The sequence below is a fragment of the Protopterus annectens genome, chromosome 14.part0 (assembly GCF_019279795.1).
Source record: "Protopterus annectens isolate FY-2018-M chromosome 14.part0, PAN1.0, whole genome shotgun sequence".
Classification (NCBI taxonomy): Eukaryota; Metazoa; Chordata; order Ceratodontiformes; family Protopteridae; genus Protopterus; species Protopterus annectens.
In genome coordinates this window covers 893,918,827-893,937,260 of record NC_056748.1, presented here as the reverse complement: position 1 = coordinate 893,937,260, position 18,434 = coordinate 893,918,827, and the positions used below count along the sequence as shown (strand labels likewise).

General features: G+C 36.7%; 1 protein-coding gene across 1 annotated transcript in view; it reads left to right on the top strand.

The window, feature by feature from the left end:
• Positions 1–3,629, top strand: part of LOC122789325 (cytochrome P450 26C1) — a 225,712-nt gene extending 222,083 nt beyond the window's left edge. Inside the window, exon 7 of the mRNA XM_044056687.1 lies at positions 2,312–3,629. Within this exon, the coding sequence (XP_043912622.1) occupies positions 2,312–2,662 (351 nt within the window). The 3' untranslated portion in view covers positions 2,663–3,629. The remainder of the gene's footprint in view (positions 1–2,311) is intronic.
• The last annotated feature ends 14,805 nt before the right edge of the window (positions 3,630–18,434 follow it).

The following is an 18,434-nucleotide window of genomic DNA, read 5'->3' as shown; positions in this document are numbered from 1 at the left end:
AGGAAACCACACTGTGATAGTTTTAGAAAATTCTATTCATTTTTAAAGGTAGTCAGTTGTGCATGAATTAGTTTTTTGAATATTTTTGCAGCTTTGTTTAAGATACTGATGGGTATGTAATTGTTAACTTCAAGAGAAGTTACTCCTTTGTAGACTGGTGTGATGTGGCCATCTTACCATGGGGCAGGTAACACCCCTCCCTAATACTCGTGTGGAAGAAGATAGTCAGTACTATGGCAAGAAGTGAGCTGCCATTTCAGGCCCAGCAGAACTTTAGAGTCCTTGAATTTCTATAACTTGTTGACTATAAATCCTGTTATTATTGAGAGCTTGTAGGAGCTGTGTTTCAGATAAGGCTAACAGAGCGAGAGGATGTATTTATACCAAATTAAGAAACAAAATTCATGTCTGACATTAGTAAGCACTTGTCTATGGAAAGAGTAGTGGATGAATTGAGCAGTTTACCTCTGCTACTAGTGGGCTAGGAGACCACAAAGCCCTTCAAGAAGGTCTGGGATTGCTAGTAGGCTAGGGAAAAGGCATGGGACAGCTGAAAGATATTGACTATATAAATAGGGCACTGTAGATATACACCTTGTCTTTTTTCTGGCACTAGAGTTATGTAATGTAATATAATGTAATATAATTTATCTGATTGTATCTCACCATAATTTCCTCAACTGATGTATACCTTATTAATATATACACATTAATATCAGACAGAAGTGTAATATTTCTTGATTAAATTGTTTATGTAAAGAAAAGAGACTCACATATCTTAACAATTACATACACTTTTTGTGCTAGTGTTATAACATGGTTAATTTTGTGAGTCTGACATTACCCCCATTGAAGATTAGTTATATATGCCTGGCACTGTGTGCTAGCATTATAATATAGTTAATTTTATAGGTGTGACATTACCTCATTGAAGATTAGTTATATATGCCTGATACTGTGTGCTAGTGTTATTTGTTTGTGTCTTTTGGCTTTTCCCAGTTAGAAGTCGCCACAGCGGAACTCCAGTCCGCTAATGATTGGCAGTAGAGTTTTACGTGCTGGCTTGCTGGGCCTAACGCACAACCTTCAACGAAGGAATGCCCATTCACGCATGTCACCACACAGAAGCGTTATAATATAGTTAATTTTATAGGTGTGACATTACCTCATTGAAGATTAGTTATATATGCCTGATACTGTGTGCTAGTGTTATTTGTTTGTGTCTTTTGGCTTTTCCCAGTTAGAAGTCACCACAGCGGAACTCCGGTCCGCTAATGATTGGCAGTAGAGTTTTACGTGCTGGCTTGCCGGGCCTAACGCACAACCTTCAACGAAGGAATGCCCATTCACGCATGTCACCACACAGAAGCGTTATAATATAGTTAATTTTATAAGTTTGACATTACCCCCATTGAAGATTAGTTATATATGCCTGGTACTGTGTGCTAGCGTTATAATATAGTTAATTTTATAGGTTTAACATTACCCACATTGAAGATTATTTATATATGCCTGGTACTGTGTGCTAGCATTGTAATATAGTTAATTTTATAGGTTTGACATTACCCCCATTGATGATTATTTATATATGCCAGGTACTGCTAAGTTAAAGTAAATAATCACAGAGTATTACAACATGTGGAAGGACAGAGCAAATAAACTGTGATAAGGAAATGGAAGGTTAGTATGTTGGAATGTCAATAAATTTGCAAAGTTCTGTTACAAGACGTCATCTCCAAACCATCCAAATGCCAACTTGCCAATACAAAGACTCCATACTCCATGAACAAAATATACCTATCTAATGTCTTTTTTTTTTTTTTTTTTTTGCAGAGGGAGCAAGCCCCCTGTACCTATCATGTAAAGGCCTCAACCCCTTATGGAAACATACTAATTCCATGGTGGCACAATCATAATGAATAAAGAAAAATCCTGCAAGGGGAAAAGCAGTAGCTGTACAAACTATGACCTTGCAGTCAATTAGTTTAATATAAAACACAGTTTGAGAATGGCAGCGGCAGCTTTATGAAAAGAGGAAACAGGATCAGGAAGAGAATAGTCAACCAAATAGTTGTTAACTACATGTAGGATAGCCAGTTTGTAAACATAGCAGTTCCATGATTTACCTATGTAACAATGTTATTAAATAATTCAGGTAAATAGTCTACTGCAAGACAAGCCAAACTATAAAGTCCTTAAAATGCTAAATGATGTTAAATGCATGATATAAATTCATTTACTTTGCCTAAAAAAGATGGAACTGACCTGTCTGCACCAAAACTCTATAATATAAATATATTGTTTTCCACAGGGGTATCAGATTCCAAAAGACTGGAGTGTCATGTACAGCATACGAGATACACATGAAACTGCTGCTGCTTTTCAAAATCCTGAAGTATTTGATCCAGATCGGTTTGGTCCAGAAAGAGCTGAAGAAAAAGTTGGAAGGTTTAACTACATACCATTTGGAGGAGGTGTTAGAAGCTGTATTGGCAAAGAATTGGCTCAAATTATTCTGAAAAGTCTCGCTATTGAGTTAGTCAACACAGCTAAGTGGGAGCTAGCCAGTAACGCATTTCCAAAAATGCAGACTGTCCCTATTGTGTACCCTGTTGATGGACTTCAGCTTTATTTTCATAGTTTAAAATTCCCTGATGCCTAACGTATACTAGCCAGTTTCCATAATGCATAATATATCATTTCATGTGACTATATCACTAAATGTTATCTGCTTAGACATATTTGTTAAGTGTTAACAGAATATTCTATTGCAGTAGTAACAAGTTTTGCTAAAGTGTTTGCATTACAGGTGAGCAATGGTGATATAAACTATTTATACTTTGAAGGTGATATGCATTTTTTTAACCTATATTGAACTAAGTTTAGACTAAAACACATCTATGAATGCAAATGTGAGGAAATTGTTATATTTTCATTTAGGTATGTATATTATATTGTGGAACGATATATATATAAAATCCAGAAGTAAATGTTCTGTTTTATATAATATGTTTTAAGGGAATTGTTTTCCAGATGAATGCAAAAAACTGCCAACAGCAATATTAATTAAACTCAAATTATTTCATATTTTATCTTGCAAAAGATACTTTAATGGCATACAAAATTGTAAATGTTTATTTAAAATTCCTTTACATTTGGCGCTGTATTCATAAGCTCTACCAACATTTAGGTGTAAAATAATTTCCATTTGCTCTTACTGACTGTAGGATAGTTTACTGAAACTGTTGTCTACATTTTTCCCACTGGAATGAAGTCATCCCAGTGCTGGAGCCCCCCCCCCCCCACACTGGTAATAAGGAGGCACACATTTTCCCTTAGTTTACCTATTTTCTGTAAACTGAGACGATTATTTGATTATTTTTTAACGGTTTCAAACATGAACGCAAACTGCAGAACTAAATGAGATGAAGTTGAATATTAAGAAGGTATACAAGTGAAGGAATACTCTTTCTTTTTTTTTCCTGGCATAAAACTGAACTTTTTCCTGTCATAATTAAATATTTAAAGTATGAAATTTAAACAAAAAATATGGCATTTGCTAAGATAAATGTTTAGCTGACAACAGAAATGTAAAATTGCAATCAGTAATAAAAATATTCACATTATTATTGGATTGTTTTTCTTCATTCAGCTTAAATCCAGTGAGAGTATCATCTTTGTTTACTGTAAATGGAGGAAGGCAGTGCTCACATTTAAAAGCCGATAGTATCAGGTTAGGAATTTTTTAATTTGCATTAGTTAGAGAACATACAACCAAGATGATACCAAGATGTGCCAGAGGCAAGAAACTATGCAGCACTAGGAAATGAGTAATGATTAGTGCTTTTGTGCATTGGGGGTTACCTGCACAAACTGGGGGATTGCCCCATGTTTAGTCGACTCTACATTCCAGTAGGTATGGAAATCACCAATAAAAAAGCTAGGCAGACATTTGTCATTTGTACTGTAAGCTGCTTACTGGCACATCCAGTCCTCCACCGGCATGCATTGTTTTAGGCCATTGTCATGTTCTACAATGTAAAATATGTAACCTAGTAATTGACTGACTGTAAGTAAAGTCATTCTTCTACACTGATGATTCAGGGAATGTTACCCTCAAGCACAAATCTTGAGAAGATGCCATAAATTAAATCCCACAGTGGAAGAATATCTTATTTTGGTTTACTATCGTTTTCCTGATTGCACTTTGTGCGATTCACATTAGTACGAATCTACCGATTTGGTAGAATCGGAAGAATGAATGCCAAAATGTAGAAATTTACAACAGTGAATGCAATACAGCATTCGCTGTTGTGACTTTCTACATTTTTATGCAGATTGCACTATATTGGGGATCGGGAAATGTACCCTTTCCCTCACTATAGTGTGATCCCAGAGTTTGTATATCTAAGTAGCAAGGGGTGTGGGGGGCACTGCTACCCACATATGGGGTGTCCCCCTGCAAAAACATTGTGTTATTGTTGACTGGAAGTGTAATATTTTCAGTAAAGTATACATTTCTGAGATGTTGACTTTACCGAAAATACTTCCTTCTACATTTTTCTTAGTTCGTTGTTCTGATTTCCGATATTATTTTTCGGAAATCTGAACACTCGCAGAATGTTAGTTCAAAGAAATTATAGTAAACCTTTATTTTTAATCCCTTTTGCTCCAGTCACTATAGTTTGCAATGTGTAGTGGAGCAACCAACAGCGATACCATATTAGAGAGTTCTGAAGCAGCGAAGTATGTCACTTTCAACTGTTAATTACAATCAACGTGAAAACATATTTAGCAGTTTGGAACAGAATACAGAAATAACCTCTGTCCATCTTTCAGTGAAGCTCCACTTACCCTCAAATGGCATGGTATAGCACTAATGGGTAAATCATACCAGTAATGGGGTAAATCCTGTTTTACTACTAGTCAGCAATGATTATCACTCTTATACACCGGACTTGTTTTAAATAAAAGAAAATATTTCTTACATTTTTAAGTGAGTTTGTTGTATACTAGTAGCTGTTGAAGGCATCTTCTTATACTAAGAGGAGGAGATAGTTGCCCAGTGTCCATCCAGGTATGCGTTTACATATGCACAATACAGTGATGGCATTTTCTTTGTACCACTGAAGATATAACACTGAAAACATGTGCTGTGTCTTTTTATTCCAAGTTGCTTTTCTTTTTTTTTTGTAAACCAATGAACGGAATATAAGGAGAAAAAAGGTAGTCACAATGAAAGCCAGAAGGGGAAATACTGTAAGGATTTTAATAGTTATTTCTGTGAACTTTTAATAGTGGGACTTTCACTTGGTGTTTTTAGCTCAGCTAAATGGATCTTTTTGCAATAGCAATTGTAAGTCATAACCAAAAAAAGAATTCCTTTTAGCCAATCAAATAGTCAAAATTCAAGACTACTTTATGAATCAGTATCTAATTACAATAGAGCAGCCTGAAAGAAGCCTTTGTGCTGCATTCCACCATGCACACTAATACAGTCTGTTATAATCCCTGGAGCATCTCATACTCCCTTTCATCCAGCAAGAAACTAGACATGTGCATGGTACTCTGCCGGACTCTTCCATATGTCCATCTCCCAACTCTACTTGACTAAGAAGGTAAAAATACACTGGTTGGTACAGTGGCTTAACCCTACTGCTGTACACCTTAAGTCTTTCCGACTGGAACAAATTTAAATAATGGTGCTGGACCAGTGGATCTTACGTATGCACTCTTACCTGTTTAGAAAGCAGTCAAAAAGATTCTTTTTCTCTCTCAAACCAGCATCCTGCCTCTCTCACCACAATCCAGAGCCAAAAGAAAGTATGTTTGTGTAAAATCTTACCATAACAGTAGATGTATTACCCATTACTGTTGCAGCATTCCTTACTCAGGGGATTCTCTGCCAAGGGTAGCCTGACATCCAGCCAGTATACCAAAGCCTTAGGATTACTAGTACTTCACACATCACACATATGCTCCCTGCTCATGGTGTAGGGCATAAAAGTGATGTACGGCTGTACCTACTTCAGACTTGAAAAACTCCAGGAGGAACAACAGTCCAAGGAGCAAAGGAGGAACATGTGCATCCAGAAGGAGAAAAGAAAAAAGAAGTAAAGAAGAGGGGGAGGAGGGTGGGAGTGAATGCTGCAAAAGTGAAGGGAAGGACATCTATTGTTATGGTAAGATTTGACACAACTGTACTACGTCCTTTCATATCACTGTTGTGGTATTCCTTACCCAAGGGGGAGTACAAAAGCTCAAGAAGAAAATTGGGAGGAGAAAGACCTAGCAGAGCCCTCAAGAAAGCCATGCAGGATAGCCCTGGTAAATCTGGCTCTAGCCCTGGAAACCACATCCAGCTTATAATGTTTAGTAAAAGTACACAGAAGTCCAAGTAGCTGCCTCAAGTATGGAATAGGGATCCAGTCCTTTGAAAAAAAAAGCACCAGAGGAAGCCACAACCCTGGTAGAATGAGCCTTAACAGAAGTAGAAAGGGATTCCCATAAAAAGAGTAACAAAAGGAAATGGCCTTAGAGATCCAAGAAAAAACAGCTTGCTTAGAAACAGCCACACCTAGAGACCTAGGCTGAAAGGTTTATCTAAATATCTGAGCTGTCTCTGCAAATCTAAGGTGTGAAGAACTTTCTCACTAGCAGACTGCGAAGAAGGGAAAAAAGTGGGCAAATGAATAGACTGATTAACAGACAACTCATTAACCACCTTGGGCATAAAGAAAGGATTCGTACAAAGAGACACCCTGTCTTTATGAAAAACTAAAAAAAGGGGGACAGCCATAAGGGCTTGAAGCTCAGACACCTGTATAGCTGAAATAAGGGCCAAAAGAAGAACCCTCTTCAAGTACAGTGTTGTAAAGAAGCTGAAGCTGCAAGCTCAAAAGGAGCCTGAGTCAATTTTTCAAGAACATAATTAAGGTCCCAGGAAGGAGGGATAGGCTTTCTGGGAGGCATAATATGTAGGATACTTTTAAGAAATTGTTTGACTTCAAATATAGAAGCCAAGGCAGACAAGCAGAAATAGCTGAGAGGTGGGCTTTAACTGAAGAGTATGCCAACCCAGCATGGAGCAATTCACACAAATAAGTGAGACAACCAAAGGAACTTCCACAGAAAGTGGATCCAGGTTACAAGCAAGACACTAAACAGAAAATCTTTTCCATCTGGATAAATAAGATTTACTGGTAGTGGGTTTTCTGGCCAACTGCAGAATCCAAAGCACGTCCTCAGAACAAAAATTGCCCAGAAGGGATCAAAGCCCTGTCACCCACAGTGTCAAGTGAAGAGTGGACAAGTGAAGATGGATGAGAGACTCTCTTGTCTTGTGTGAGTAGGCCCACCCTGTGAGGCAACTTGTGTTGAATGCCCTTGACTAGGAGCAGAAGAAGAGGCAAACGATGGTGTCTGTGCCAAAAGGGAGTCACCAACAGATTTCGGGAGAGTCCTGTTCTGTCTTGAACAGGACCCTTGATATGAGACGAAGGGGAAGGAAGGAATAAAGAAACATCTCCTTTCAAGAAAAAGAGAGGGCATCGACCTTCCAAGCCAGAGGGCATGAGACTCTTGTGCAAAGGAGAGGAAGTTGTCTGTTCAAAGGGGAGGCAACAAGATCTACCTGTGGAGTACCTCACTCTTGGGTGATGTCCAGAAACACATCTCTGTGAAGCATTCATTCATGAGTCTGTGTTACTGACCTGCTCAGAGTCTGCCAGAAGGTTCTGTTCTGAAGTAATATAAACAACCTGAAGAGTCACCTGATACTGGACAGCCAGATCCCAGACCTGAAGAGTTAATCTGCACAAGAGGTAGAACTGTGTCTACCCTTGCTTGTTGATATACCACATCACTGTAGTATTGTCTGTAAAGACAATACCACAGTGATGTGGTACATTACAGAGGTATTGTCTGATTTTTAGAGGCCCTGGAACAAAAAGTGTATGAAAATTCTGAAGAGCAAGGAAAAGAGCTCTCAACTCTTTGAAATAGATATGGTCCACCCTCTGATGAAGGGACTAAAGGCCCTGAACCTTTAGAGGGCTGAAAAAAACTGCCACCCTAAGTCTGAAGCATCCAAAAAGAGTTCCTGAGAGGGGCCTGGGGGCTGAAGAGGAAGCCCTGGGTTGACAGACAGTTGATGAATCCACCACTGAAGCTCTAGCTTGAGGCATGGAAGAAGAGGAACTAGAAAGTCCAAAGGATGAGAATGTTGAAGCCATACAGACTTTAGGAACCACTGTAGCTTTCTCATATGGAGTATAGAAATGGTGGAAGTCATGTACCCCTGAGCCCTTAGAAATTCCATGGTTATAACAAAGACTTGAGGAAGAAGGGTTTGAAAAAAGGCAGTCAGAGTCAAAGCCTTGGGAGGTGGCAGGGATGCCAGCATAACAGTGGTCTGAAGCCTGTACCCGAGAAAAACACAATCCTGAGAAGAGGTCAGGAAGGATTTTTGGAAATTTACTGTAAACCCTAGGCTGCAAGAGGAAAATAGCACAGTGAAGTTGCTGAAACAGGGTCTCTAGAGAGGAAGCCTGAATAAACAGGTCTTTCAGGTAAGGAAAAATGTGTATCTCCCTCATCCTGTAAAAGGCAATCACAGGAGCGAGGCATTGGCAAAGACCCTTGGGGCAGTAGAGAGGCCAAAGGGCAAAGCAGAGAACTGAAAATGCAAGGGAGAAACAGTGCAACACAAACATTTCCTGAAACAGGGATGAACAGGAATGTGGAGATAGGAATTATTGAGGTCCAGAGAGACTAGAAGAGCATGGGGTAGAAGAAGAGGAATCGGGTTTGAAGGGACATCATTAAAAAGCAATGAACTTTTAGAAAGGTGTTGAACTGAGAAAGATCCATACTGGGTCTCTATGTGTCTTCTTTCCTGGGAACCAGAAACATTTTGGAATAAAACCCCTTCCCCCTTTGAGAAGCAGAGACTGTTTAGAAGGTACCTTGAGACAAAAGGCTCTGAAGTACATCTGGAAAAAAGGGCAGCTGTTCCTGAGCAGGTTGTTGAATGCCCAAAAATGGAGGAAAGGATTTCCACACCATGGAATATTCCTGATAAATGATGGAGATAACCCAAGAATCCTGAGTGATCCTTAACCAATTGTGAAGAGACAGGGAAAGATGAAGAGATAAAGGAACCTGACTTAGGAGGGACAGAAGAAGGTAGTCCAACAGAATCTGGTTTGTCTGGAAATGGAGGATTCTGAGTAGTAGGAGTCTAAGTAGACTTAGCAGAAGGAGCCATCCTAGAACCTTTTTACCCTTGGGAGGAGGGCAAGACTGTCCACATACAATGGTAGGCTTAGAAGGATAATTCCTCTGAATTTTGGGAACAAGGGAAACAAAAATATGTTTCAATTCCTGTAAGGCCTTGCCTTTCTCCTGCAGAGACTTGAAAAGCTCAGCAGCTGCAGAACAAAAAAGATGTTTATTGTCAAGAGGAACATCCATCAATTTAGCCTTAATATCATTAGACAAAAGTTGGAGGCAAAGCCAAGAATGAGATCTTAACACAGAACCAAAGGCAGCAGCATAACTGCATTTAATAGAATGATGGGCTACTTGAGAAGAGGATCCCAAAAGATACAGGGTCTGAAGACTTCCCTTCAGAGTCAGGAGGGCCAGAAATAACCAGAAAAGCCTGAGAGAGGAGTTAAAACACAACTGGTCATATGGTTCTGGTAGTTAATAGCCCAAAAGGCCAAGGTTACAGCAGTGTACAACTTTTAGCCCAGCCTTTCCATGGCCCTACTGTCCTTGCTAGAAGGAAGTAATTTAGTAGAAGGCAACAGTTTGGAAGGTTTGTCCAAAGAAACAGAAACAGCAGAGGGGTCGACAGGACATTTGTAGAGAAATGTACAATCATCAGGCACCTTATAAAACCTGACAGGTTTTTTTAGGACCTGAGAGCTGAGAATCAGGAGCCTGAGAAGCACTGAAAAATACCCAACAAAACAGTAAGGACAGGAGGGACAGCAGAAGTTGTAGGAGACTCCATCTGGAAGAGTTCATAATACCTCTTCTGGATATCAGAAACCTGGGAACAGTCCCATTTAAAAAAGATCCATCATCTGAGATATAATATCCCCAAGGAAAGTTCTTCAAAGGGAGAATCTGGACTAATGAAGTCACTCCTCCTCAGAACTATATTCTAGTGGAGAAGGAATTTAAGAGGAACAGACTAAAGGCTCTTCTTCAGAGTTCAAATCCTCATCAGAAGAGTCTGCTCCCTAGGCCTTTTAAGAGGAGTAGAAGACTGGGGGGGGGCAGGAACAGAAACTTCCTGGGGGGACTTCAAGGCTATGAGTGCATTAAATAACCACTGTGGGAAATCCTGCCATTCATGCTGAGGATCCTTAGGAGCAGGGGAAATATGTTTTGTTTTCTGCTTCTTTTTCAAAGTCATGTCAGCGCTAAAGATCTTAGGAGGTTTGGACCCTTGCCTACACTCAATGAAAGTAATGGGAATCTCCTCCTTAACAAGAATCTGTGGAGCACCCCCTCGGTCCCTTGGATATGATCATCTGAGGTTCCCTGTCAACATCTGTAATGGATACCTGCAGAGCCTTAGAGAACATGTGAGAAACTGGATCCATGCCGACCTCCAAAGTGGTCATGGCAGAGGATCCAATGGAAAGACTAGATGATCCTCCGGGCTTTCACTAGCCTTGAGAGAGATGTTGGTGGGAAGTGGTACAGCAGCTGAATCCAGCCTAAGTGTTTTGGCCTTTTTCTTGGCAGACAACTGACCCTCATGCATGAATGATCCCACCATTGCAGCTTGCACCAACAACTTAAGACACTGGTTCGCAAGGTAGATAGACAAGGAGGAGAGATGACTGTGAAGAGACTTAGGGACAAATGCTTGACAAATTGGACATGAGTTATGATTGTGAGAAGCACCCAAGCAAAACAAACACTGCTTGTGATGGTCCTTATGGAGAATCTGTCTCCCACACTGGCATTTTCTCTTTCTGGATGACATGTAGCCTCACAACAAAAGGAAACAAATCAAAGACAAGAAGAAAACCCAAACTCTTCTTTATAAAATATGTGGTCTTCTGACAAACCATTGAGGACTGAAGTCGCTAAATAATGTCAGACATTAGCATTTTAGACTTCATAGTCATCAGAAAATGTATGATAATATAAAACATGTTATTCTATCAACTTTCCAAATGTATGAGAGCAATATTTAAAATTTGTCCCTATTTTTCAGCATACTTCTCAAATGCCCAGATTTTTGCAGAATGCCCAGATATTTGCCTCATATTTTTGGTCTGTTTCTTGTACAATTTGTAGTTTTCTTGCAAATTGTTGAGGAATAAACTCACTAAATAATGACAGACGTGTGTTTCTGACCTCATATCCTTCAGAAAATGCCTGCTAACGCAATCATTTTTATTCTACCAACTAAGTATATAAAAGCAATATTTAAAATATATCCCTATTTTTGGGCCTTTGTCCCTCCATTACTTTTGGCTTTGTCAAGATTTCTTTTGCAAAGAGGATGAGAGGTATGTTTTTTGGCCTTTGACTCCCCCGTCTATTATTTTTGGCTTTGTCCAGATTTCTTGCAGTAAGAGGTTGAGTGGTATGGTGGGTCATAGTCCCCAGGTCACCACTGACATTGATATATTCTCAGTTCAGGGGAATTAAGTGTTATGAGTACACAGTAAAAATACAGCATGTAGGAAAGTCTACTTGACCATGGTGGGCATTTCCATTTTGAGTAAAATGGGACTACTATTCTGAAGTATCTATGTGGCCATCAGGCCTGTGAAAGGGACTACAACTAATGTGGACCTATATATTTAGGACTTGGTTTCTGAAATGATGTGGTAGTGAAAATCAAGACAAATACAACACAGTGTGCATAAAGCAGGAGTGGCTTGGTGGGGGGCTAGGGCTGTTGTGTATGCCACTCAGAAGAGGCAAATCTCTTTACTGGAAGATAAAGACTTGTACTAGTCAGATTTCCTGCTCCATATCCAGTAAATCAAAATATGAGTGCGTACATAGGTAAATGCTAGCCAATCAGTCTGTAGACTATTATACACCTAGATAATAACTAGTCAGTTACTAAAGGTGAGACTCAAACCATCTACCTTATGCCTTTAAGGTGAACCTATTAAGTACTAAGCTAACCCCTAAGAAAGAACATGAACGTCTGAAATGTGTACATTATACAAATGTGGCATGCAAAATTGGTTAGCTCATTTATTTCATCCTTTCTGTATTTTATAAAATATGGAATTTTAGCTCTATGAATGCTTCATGCATTTTTCTCTTTCAGTAATATCATTTAGTTGCAGAAATGTATGTACATATTCATATTCTCTATTCTCTTTTAGGCCTCAGTAACCATCTATGACTATCAAGCCTCTCTGCCATGATAGGCCCATTTATTCCTCTTCCATCTCCAGCTTTGGAGACATCTTAGAGATTTTGGATGATCCTTTAGCCCATGCCAAGTTGATGCAATGACCACTTTGCTAAATCTTAGTGTTTTTGCATACCTTCTCATACCTATAGTACTTTGCTAAAATGCATATAATCTGTACTGCACTCCTACAGTCCCTTGTGTTGAGCAAGACATTTTCTAGGCCTCTTTCTGAAAGTGGTCTTGTAGTGGGCTAAAACTAACACTCTTCTCATAGAATGGATAGGGCAGAATAAGATGCTCACTCCCACCCCTCCTTGAACTACTCCTGCCACTAATCAAATCCAGGTTGTATGGGGCATAGTCAAGTCTCAATCTCTTTGCCAGAGATGGCTAAAAACCATACACTCATACTTTGCATGACTACTGTTTTAATTGTGTATATGCATGTATGTATGCATTTATTTATTTATTGCTTGTTATTTTAGTAACAGAGTCAGTTTCAGTGAATGGTTTATTGTAAATAACCTATTTGCAGGCCTTCCTCCCATATTCGTAAACATTATGCATGGGCACTGGCAGAGATTGTGTCTGATGTTTGCCAATCCATAGTCCTGATAATGGCATGACTCATAAAATGAATTGCAGTACTGCCATGTAACAAATATCCCCAAATCCATGGCAAGCATACAAAAAGTTCCACAAGTCCCACACACATAGGGCATTGGTGTATGTAGCCCTAATAGTCTATGCATCTGTGTGCTGTTAGGATACTCCTGAGTATCCCAAAACTAAAAAAAAAATGTTGACCTATGCATGGATAACATTTTTCATTTACTCAAGCAAACACAATAAATGATAGTAATTAGACCCTCAGGGCAATCAGACTGCTGGTATGTGAAGTATTGCTATGGTCACAAAATAAGTTAATGCAAAATTTTGTACAATAATAGTAATCTTATTTCAAAGTAGACACAGGTCAAATGCAATTGCGGGGAATAAATAAATAGCTTTAGCCTGAGCTCTGCTAGGTTTGGGCAGTCATAATAAGATTATGAACTACAGGCTGCCTTAATTGTACCTATGTACATTGTAAAACAATTGAAGACTTCTTAAGAAATGTAGAAAGGACTTCAACTTTTTAAATTTTATTTATCCTTTGTCAACTGGGTTAGTCCTACAAGGGTAGTTGTCTCTTTTTAGGGGAGAATTGAGGTGATGTTTCTTCTTGGGAAATTTGGCTATGGAACTAGGGAACTTTCCCTACTCGTCATTGTTGGGAGAACCATTTTGGAGGAGTACTTCCTGTTTCTGTTCCAGGCACAGAGGCAGCCCAGAGAAACAGGGAGGCAGATGGAGAGAAAAAGAGATGATGGAGTAGTGAAATAAATGAACGAGAAAGCAAATATCAGGACCAGAGAATATCTGCAGGATTCTGAGGAAATGTTTCAAAGAAACCTATTTGACGGAGATGAGTCAGCAAATGATGGATGGATAATTACAACCCTGTAGTTGGGAGAGTTGCAGGATGATTTACTTAAAGAAATGGTGGTGCAGAGTGAGCCAGAAAATGAAGGAGATGTTTCCTGGAGGGGGGGGGGTATTATGGAGAAAATACAAAAGGAGGATGCAGAGACAATCCTGAAGAATAGTGGTGAGATATGCAGAGAAAGTAAAGGAAGGCAAAAGTGGAGTATCAGAAAAGAAGGCAGAAGAAAATGAAAAATGGAACTACGTGGTAAGGATTCAAAGTAAAGAAGACAAGGAAATAGACAGGTATGAAGTGTGGGACAATTTAATAGCTACTTTGGGTGTAAAAGTGCATCAGGTAAGAACATTTATTCTTATTAACAAAGGGACATTTTGTGAGACTGTTTTTTTAAAGGAAACTTTTCTTGGAGAATATGAAAAAAGAAAGACTGTAACCCATGGAATCTTTATGTGATAAAAGCATTTAACAGGGAAAGATACAAACAAAAAAGATTCATGTACATTTTCGAACAGAGGTAGAAAGAGAGACTTTGAAAGGACATTTGAAAGCTTTATGTAAAGATGTACCTGACATCGCAAAAGTTTGTGACAAAAGGGATTTATTGAATGGTTTCTAGGATTGTAATATTGTGTTAAAAATAGAAAGAGAAAACTTATACATATACCAAGCATGATAAATGTGGATGGGAATAAGGGTGTTATACAGTACTGGGGGCAACCCAAAACATGTTTCTTTTGTAGAAAAGAATGACATTTGATAATTAACCGTGACAAAAGAAAATGTTATATTTTTGGGAAATGGGATATGATACAAAAACGTGAATTGAAATGCTATAAATGTAACAAACTTGGACATTTATGGATAAATAACAGTAAGGAAAAAGTAAGAGAAGAAAATGAACAAAGTGAAGACGTTTAGAGGTAGAAGAAATAGGAAAAACTAGATGAAAAAAAAATAAATAGGATATAGAAAATATTCTTAAATAAGTGATGGAGAAGACATAAACTGGGAGGTAGTAAAAGGAAAAACAGAATTATATTGGTAAAAGGGTAAAAGAAAAAGAAAATTTAAAGGGATAAGTACAAAAGAAGAAAGAAAGGAAATTAATGAAAAAATATATATGCAACTAAAGACTGGAGCTTGGTATAATGATTAAGGTTTTTGACTCACAGACAAGGTACAGTGTTTGATTCTCACCTTTGGGGAAAAAAGTGATTAGGCATAGAATGGCCTATTAAGAAAGCTAGCCTAGTAATGCATTATGAACTTATGAAACCATGAATAAAAGGGAAAATTAAAAATTTAGAGTGCTTTGTGTAAATGCAAATAATATTAAGAATATAGTAAGAAGAATAGGAATTTTGGAGTGGTGTAATATATGCGATGTAGATGTAATTATATTAGAAGACATGTTTTTTAACAAATGAAGAAAGATTACAAACAGAAATGTGGGAGGTATGATGCTTTCTTTTTTTTCTTTTTTTTTTAAATTTTTGTATGCACCAAGATTAATTGTCAGTGCATGAGTAGTAGCATAGTGATATATAATGTCAATCATTTGATTCGGCAGTATGCATTTTGACTTAAGTAGTATTTCATAAATTTTTGAAGTAGATCCATATATATATATATATATATATATATATATATATATTGTTCCATATCATTAGCTAACAATCTTTTGCAAAGCAAGTTGTTTGAAAGTGCATTGAATCTACTCATTGCTAAATGTGTTGGAAGTCATTTATGTTTACAATGGTTTGCTTTACATTGTTCATTTATGTTTACAGCAACTGCTGGTTAGGGGTGGAATCTTGTGAGAGTATTTGTGTTTTAGAGTTAGGTTAAGTGTTAAGTATGTTGATATATTTAATGGTGTGTGTGCACAAATTATTCAGGGTTAGGTTTAGAGTAAAGGCCATGTTAAGATGTAGGTGTATATGTGTGCATGTTTGAGATAGTATGAATATGTGTTTGTGTGTGTATGTGTGTGTGTGTGTGTGTGTGTGTGTGTGTGTGTGTGTGTGTGTGTGTGTGTGTGTGTGTGTGTGTGTGTGTGTGTGTGGCAAGGAAAGATAATCTGCAATTTGGGAAATGAGAGATGTTCTGGAATAGCCATATTCTTTAGGAATACAATAAAGATATTAGATGTAACTTTAGCAAAAATGAGAAGATCAACATTGTAGATTTCAAATGGAAAGCACTGGTATATACAATTATAACATTATATGATCCTACTAACTATAAAGAAAGGGAAAGCTTCTTTCATCAGACTACATAGTGATAAATATTAATATTATAAAAACAGCAAACTTTAATTGTGATTTAAGAGGCAAGCATAAAAAGAAAGGAAATTATATAAGAAAACATTTAGAAGTTATAAGATGTGGTAAGTTAAAACATTGGGACAAAACTTCATGGACTTACAAAAAGAGTATGTATAGAACTGAAATAGATTATTTTATAGTATCAGAAGATTTAGTTATAGGCGAAGAGGAGGTAGTTGAAACAGGATTTGCTAACAAACTTGCAATATGGCTAGAGATAAAAACAAGGAATATATAAAAATAGGCAAATGAATAAAAAGAATAAACAAGAAAGCATGGAATGAAGAAGGAAAGAGATTAGTAATATAGTTATGGAAAAATCATATTAGTATGAAACTGTTTTATAAAACTTGGTCTGAATAGTGGATGATACTTGAAGAAAAATATAGAAAGTATTTTTGCAGTGGCAATATGATGTAAGAAAAGTAAAGAAAGAAAAATATAAAAGAACATATAATGATTCATTGGACAATTTAGAACATAATGATAGAAAGTACTTTGATAAAGAAAAATAATTATATGAAAGAAAGCTAGAAAAAGTACAATAATTGTTATATAAGCAATGATATTTTTACAAGGAAAAAGAGAAATAGTATTGAGTTACTTAAGCATATTAGTAAAGGAAGATGGTATGTAATTAGAGAAATAAAAAAAAAATGTAAAAAGACAAATAAAAAGAACTCCAGAAAAGATTATGAATAGTGTACGACAATGTGTACAATAAATGTTTGAAGAAAAAAAGAAGGCAGTAGAAAAAACATGAAAAGTTAAAAAGTTGACAGAAAAAGAAAATGAAGAGTTAGAAAAGGAGATGCCTTTAAATGAGCTAGATAAAGTATTAGGACAAATAAAATAGATTCTGCTGTAGGCCCAGATGGAATATGGTATAAAATGTATAACAAATTAAGGTATTAGCAAAAATATATATATTTTTAAAGATTTTGAATGAATGAATGGTTAAATGGAGGTTTTATGTATAAAAAAGTATGTAGTGAAATATTTAAACTCATATGGAAGAAGGAGATAGAAGAGAATTAAAAATGGAGACTAATTGTATTCAATAATAATGATTATAAGATCTTTCTGAAAATAATACAAAAGATATTTGAAATGAAAATGGTAAATACTATGGAAGCTAGCATATATAGTCTAAAGGGGAAGGGTTGTCAGGAATTACTAATGATAGAGAAATTGTGGATGATATTATGAACAGAAATAAAGAAGTGGAAATCCTGATTGGAGGCCTTCATAAGGCATTTGACACAACTGTATATGAAATCCTATGGGTAATAATGTAATAAGAATACAATATAAGTGAGAAGGTTAGGAAATTATGTATGTTAGCATATAGTAATAATAAAGTAAAACGATTTGTAAATGTCTGGTTAAGCCAAGAGGAACATATGCAGAGTGGTGTAAAATAAGGATGTCCAGTGAGTTGTATACTCTTTGCATTAGTTATGAATATGATAGTATGTGAAATAAATTACAAAATGAAGGAAGCAGAGTATATAACACATGAGTTAGGAATTCCATTTCTGTTAACATATGCAGATGTCATTACAGTAATTGCAAAAAAACAAAATTTGGATAAAATAAGTAATACATTGCTAAAATTAATGTCGAGAGATGATAGAGATGGCTTTAAATAAAGAGAAAAGCAAAGGTTTAGGTGATATAGTAAAGACTGGGTTTATATATTTTACAATGAATGACATTTATGTGTTATGTATAACATTTGGGAACAAAGAAGTAGGTAAAATTCAACAGGAAAAGCAAGAGAAGAAATAAAGCAAACATATATTTTCTGGAAAACATATAAATTATTGTTCAGAAAAGGCTTATTTGGTAAATTCAGTACTGATGGGAAAATAGCATACTTGGCAAGTGTATTTCTGTTGCCAACAGTATTTAAAAAGGAATCATTGCAGTTAATTAATCCAGTGGTATATGTTGCTTCATTAAATTTGTACAAAGTTTTAAAGTGGATAAATGAAAAAGATGAGAGAGATTAGTAGTAAAACTGTATAAATACAAGTATGATAAATTTTGGGGTAGGGTAAAATGTAAATGAGAAAAAGAGTATATAAGTGAAGAAATAAAATGCTACCAAGAAAAAATATTTTATGGAAAATAAATATTGATGATATAAAAAGAAAAGTGATGGAATATGTTTACATTGTCAAGAAGAAGAAACTACAGAAAATGT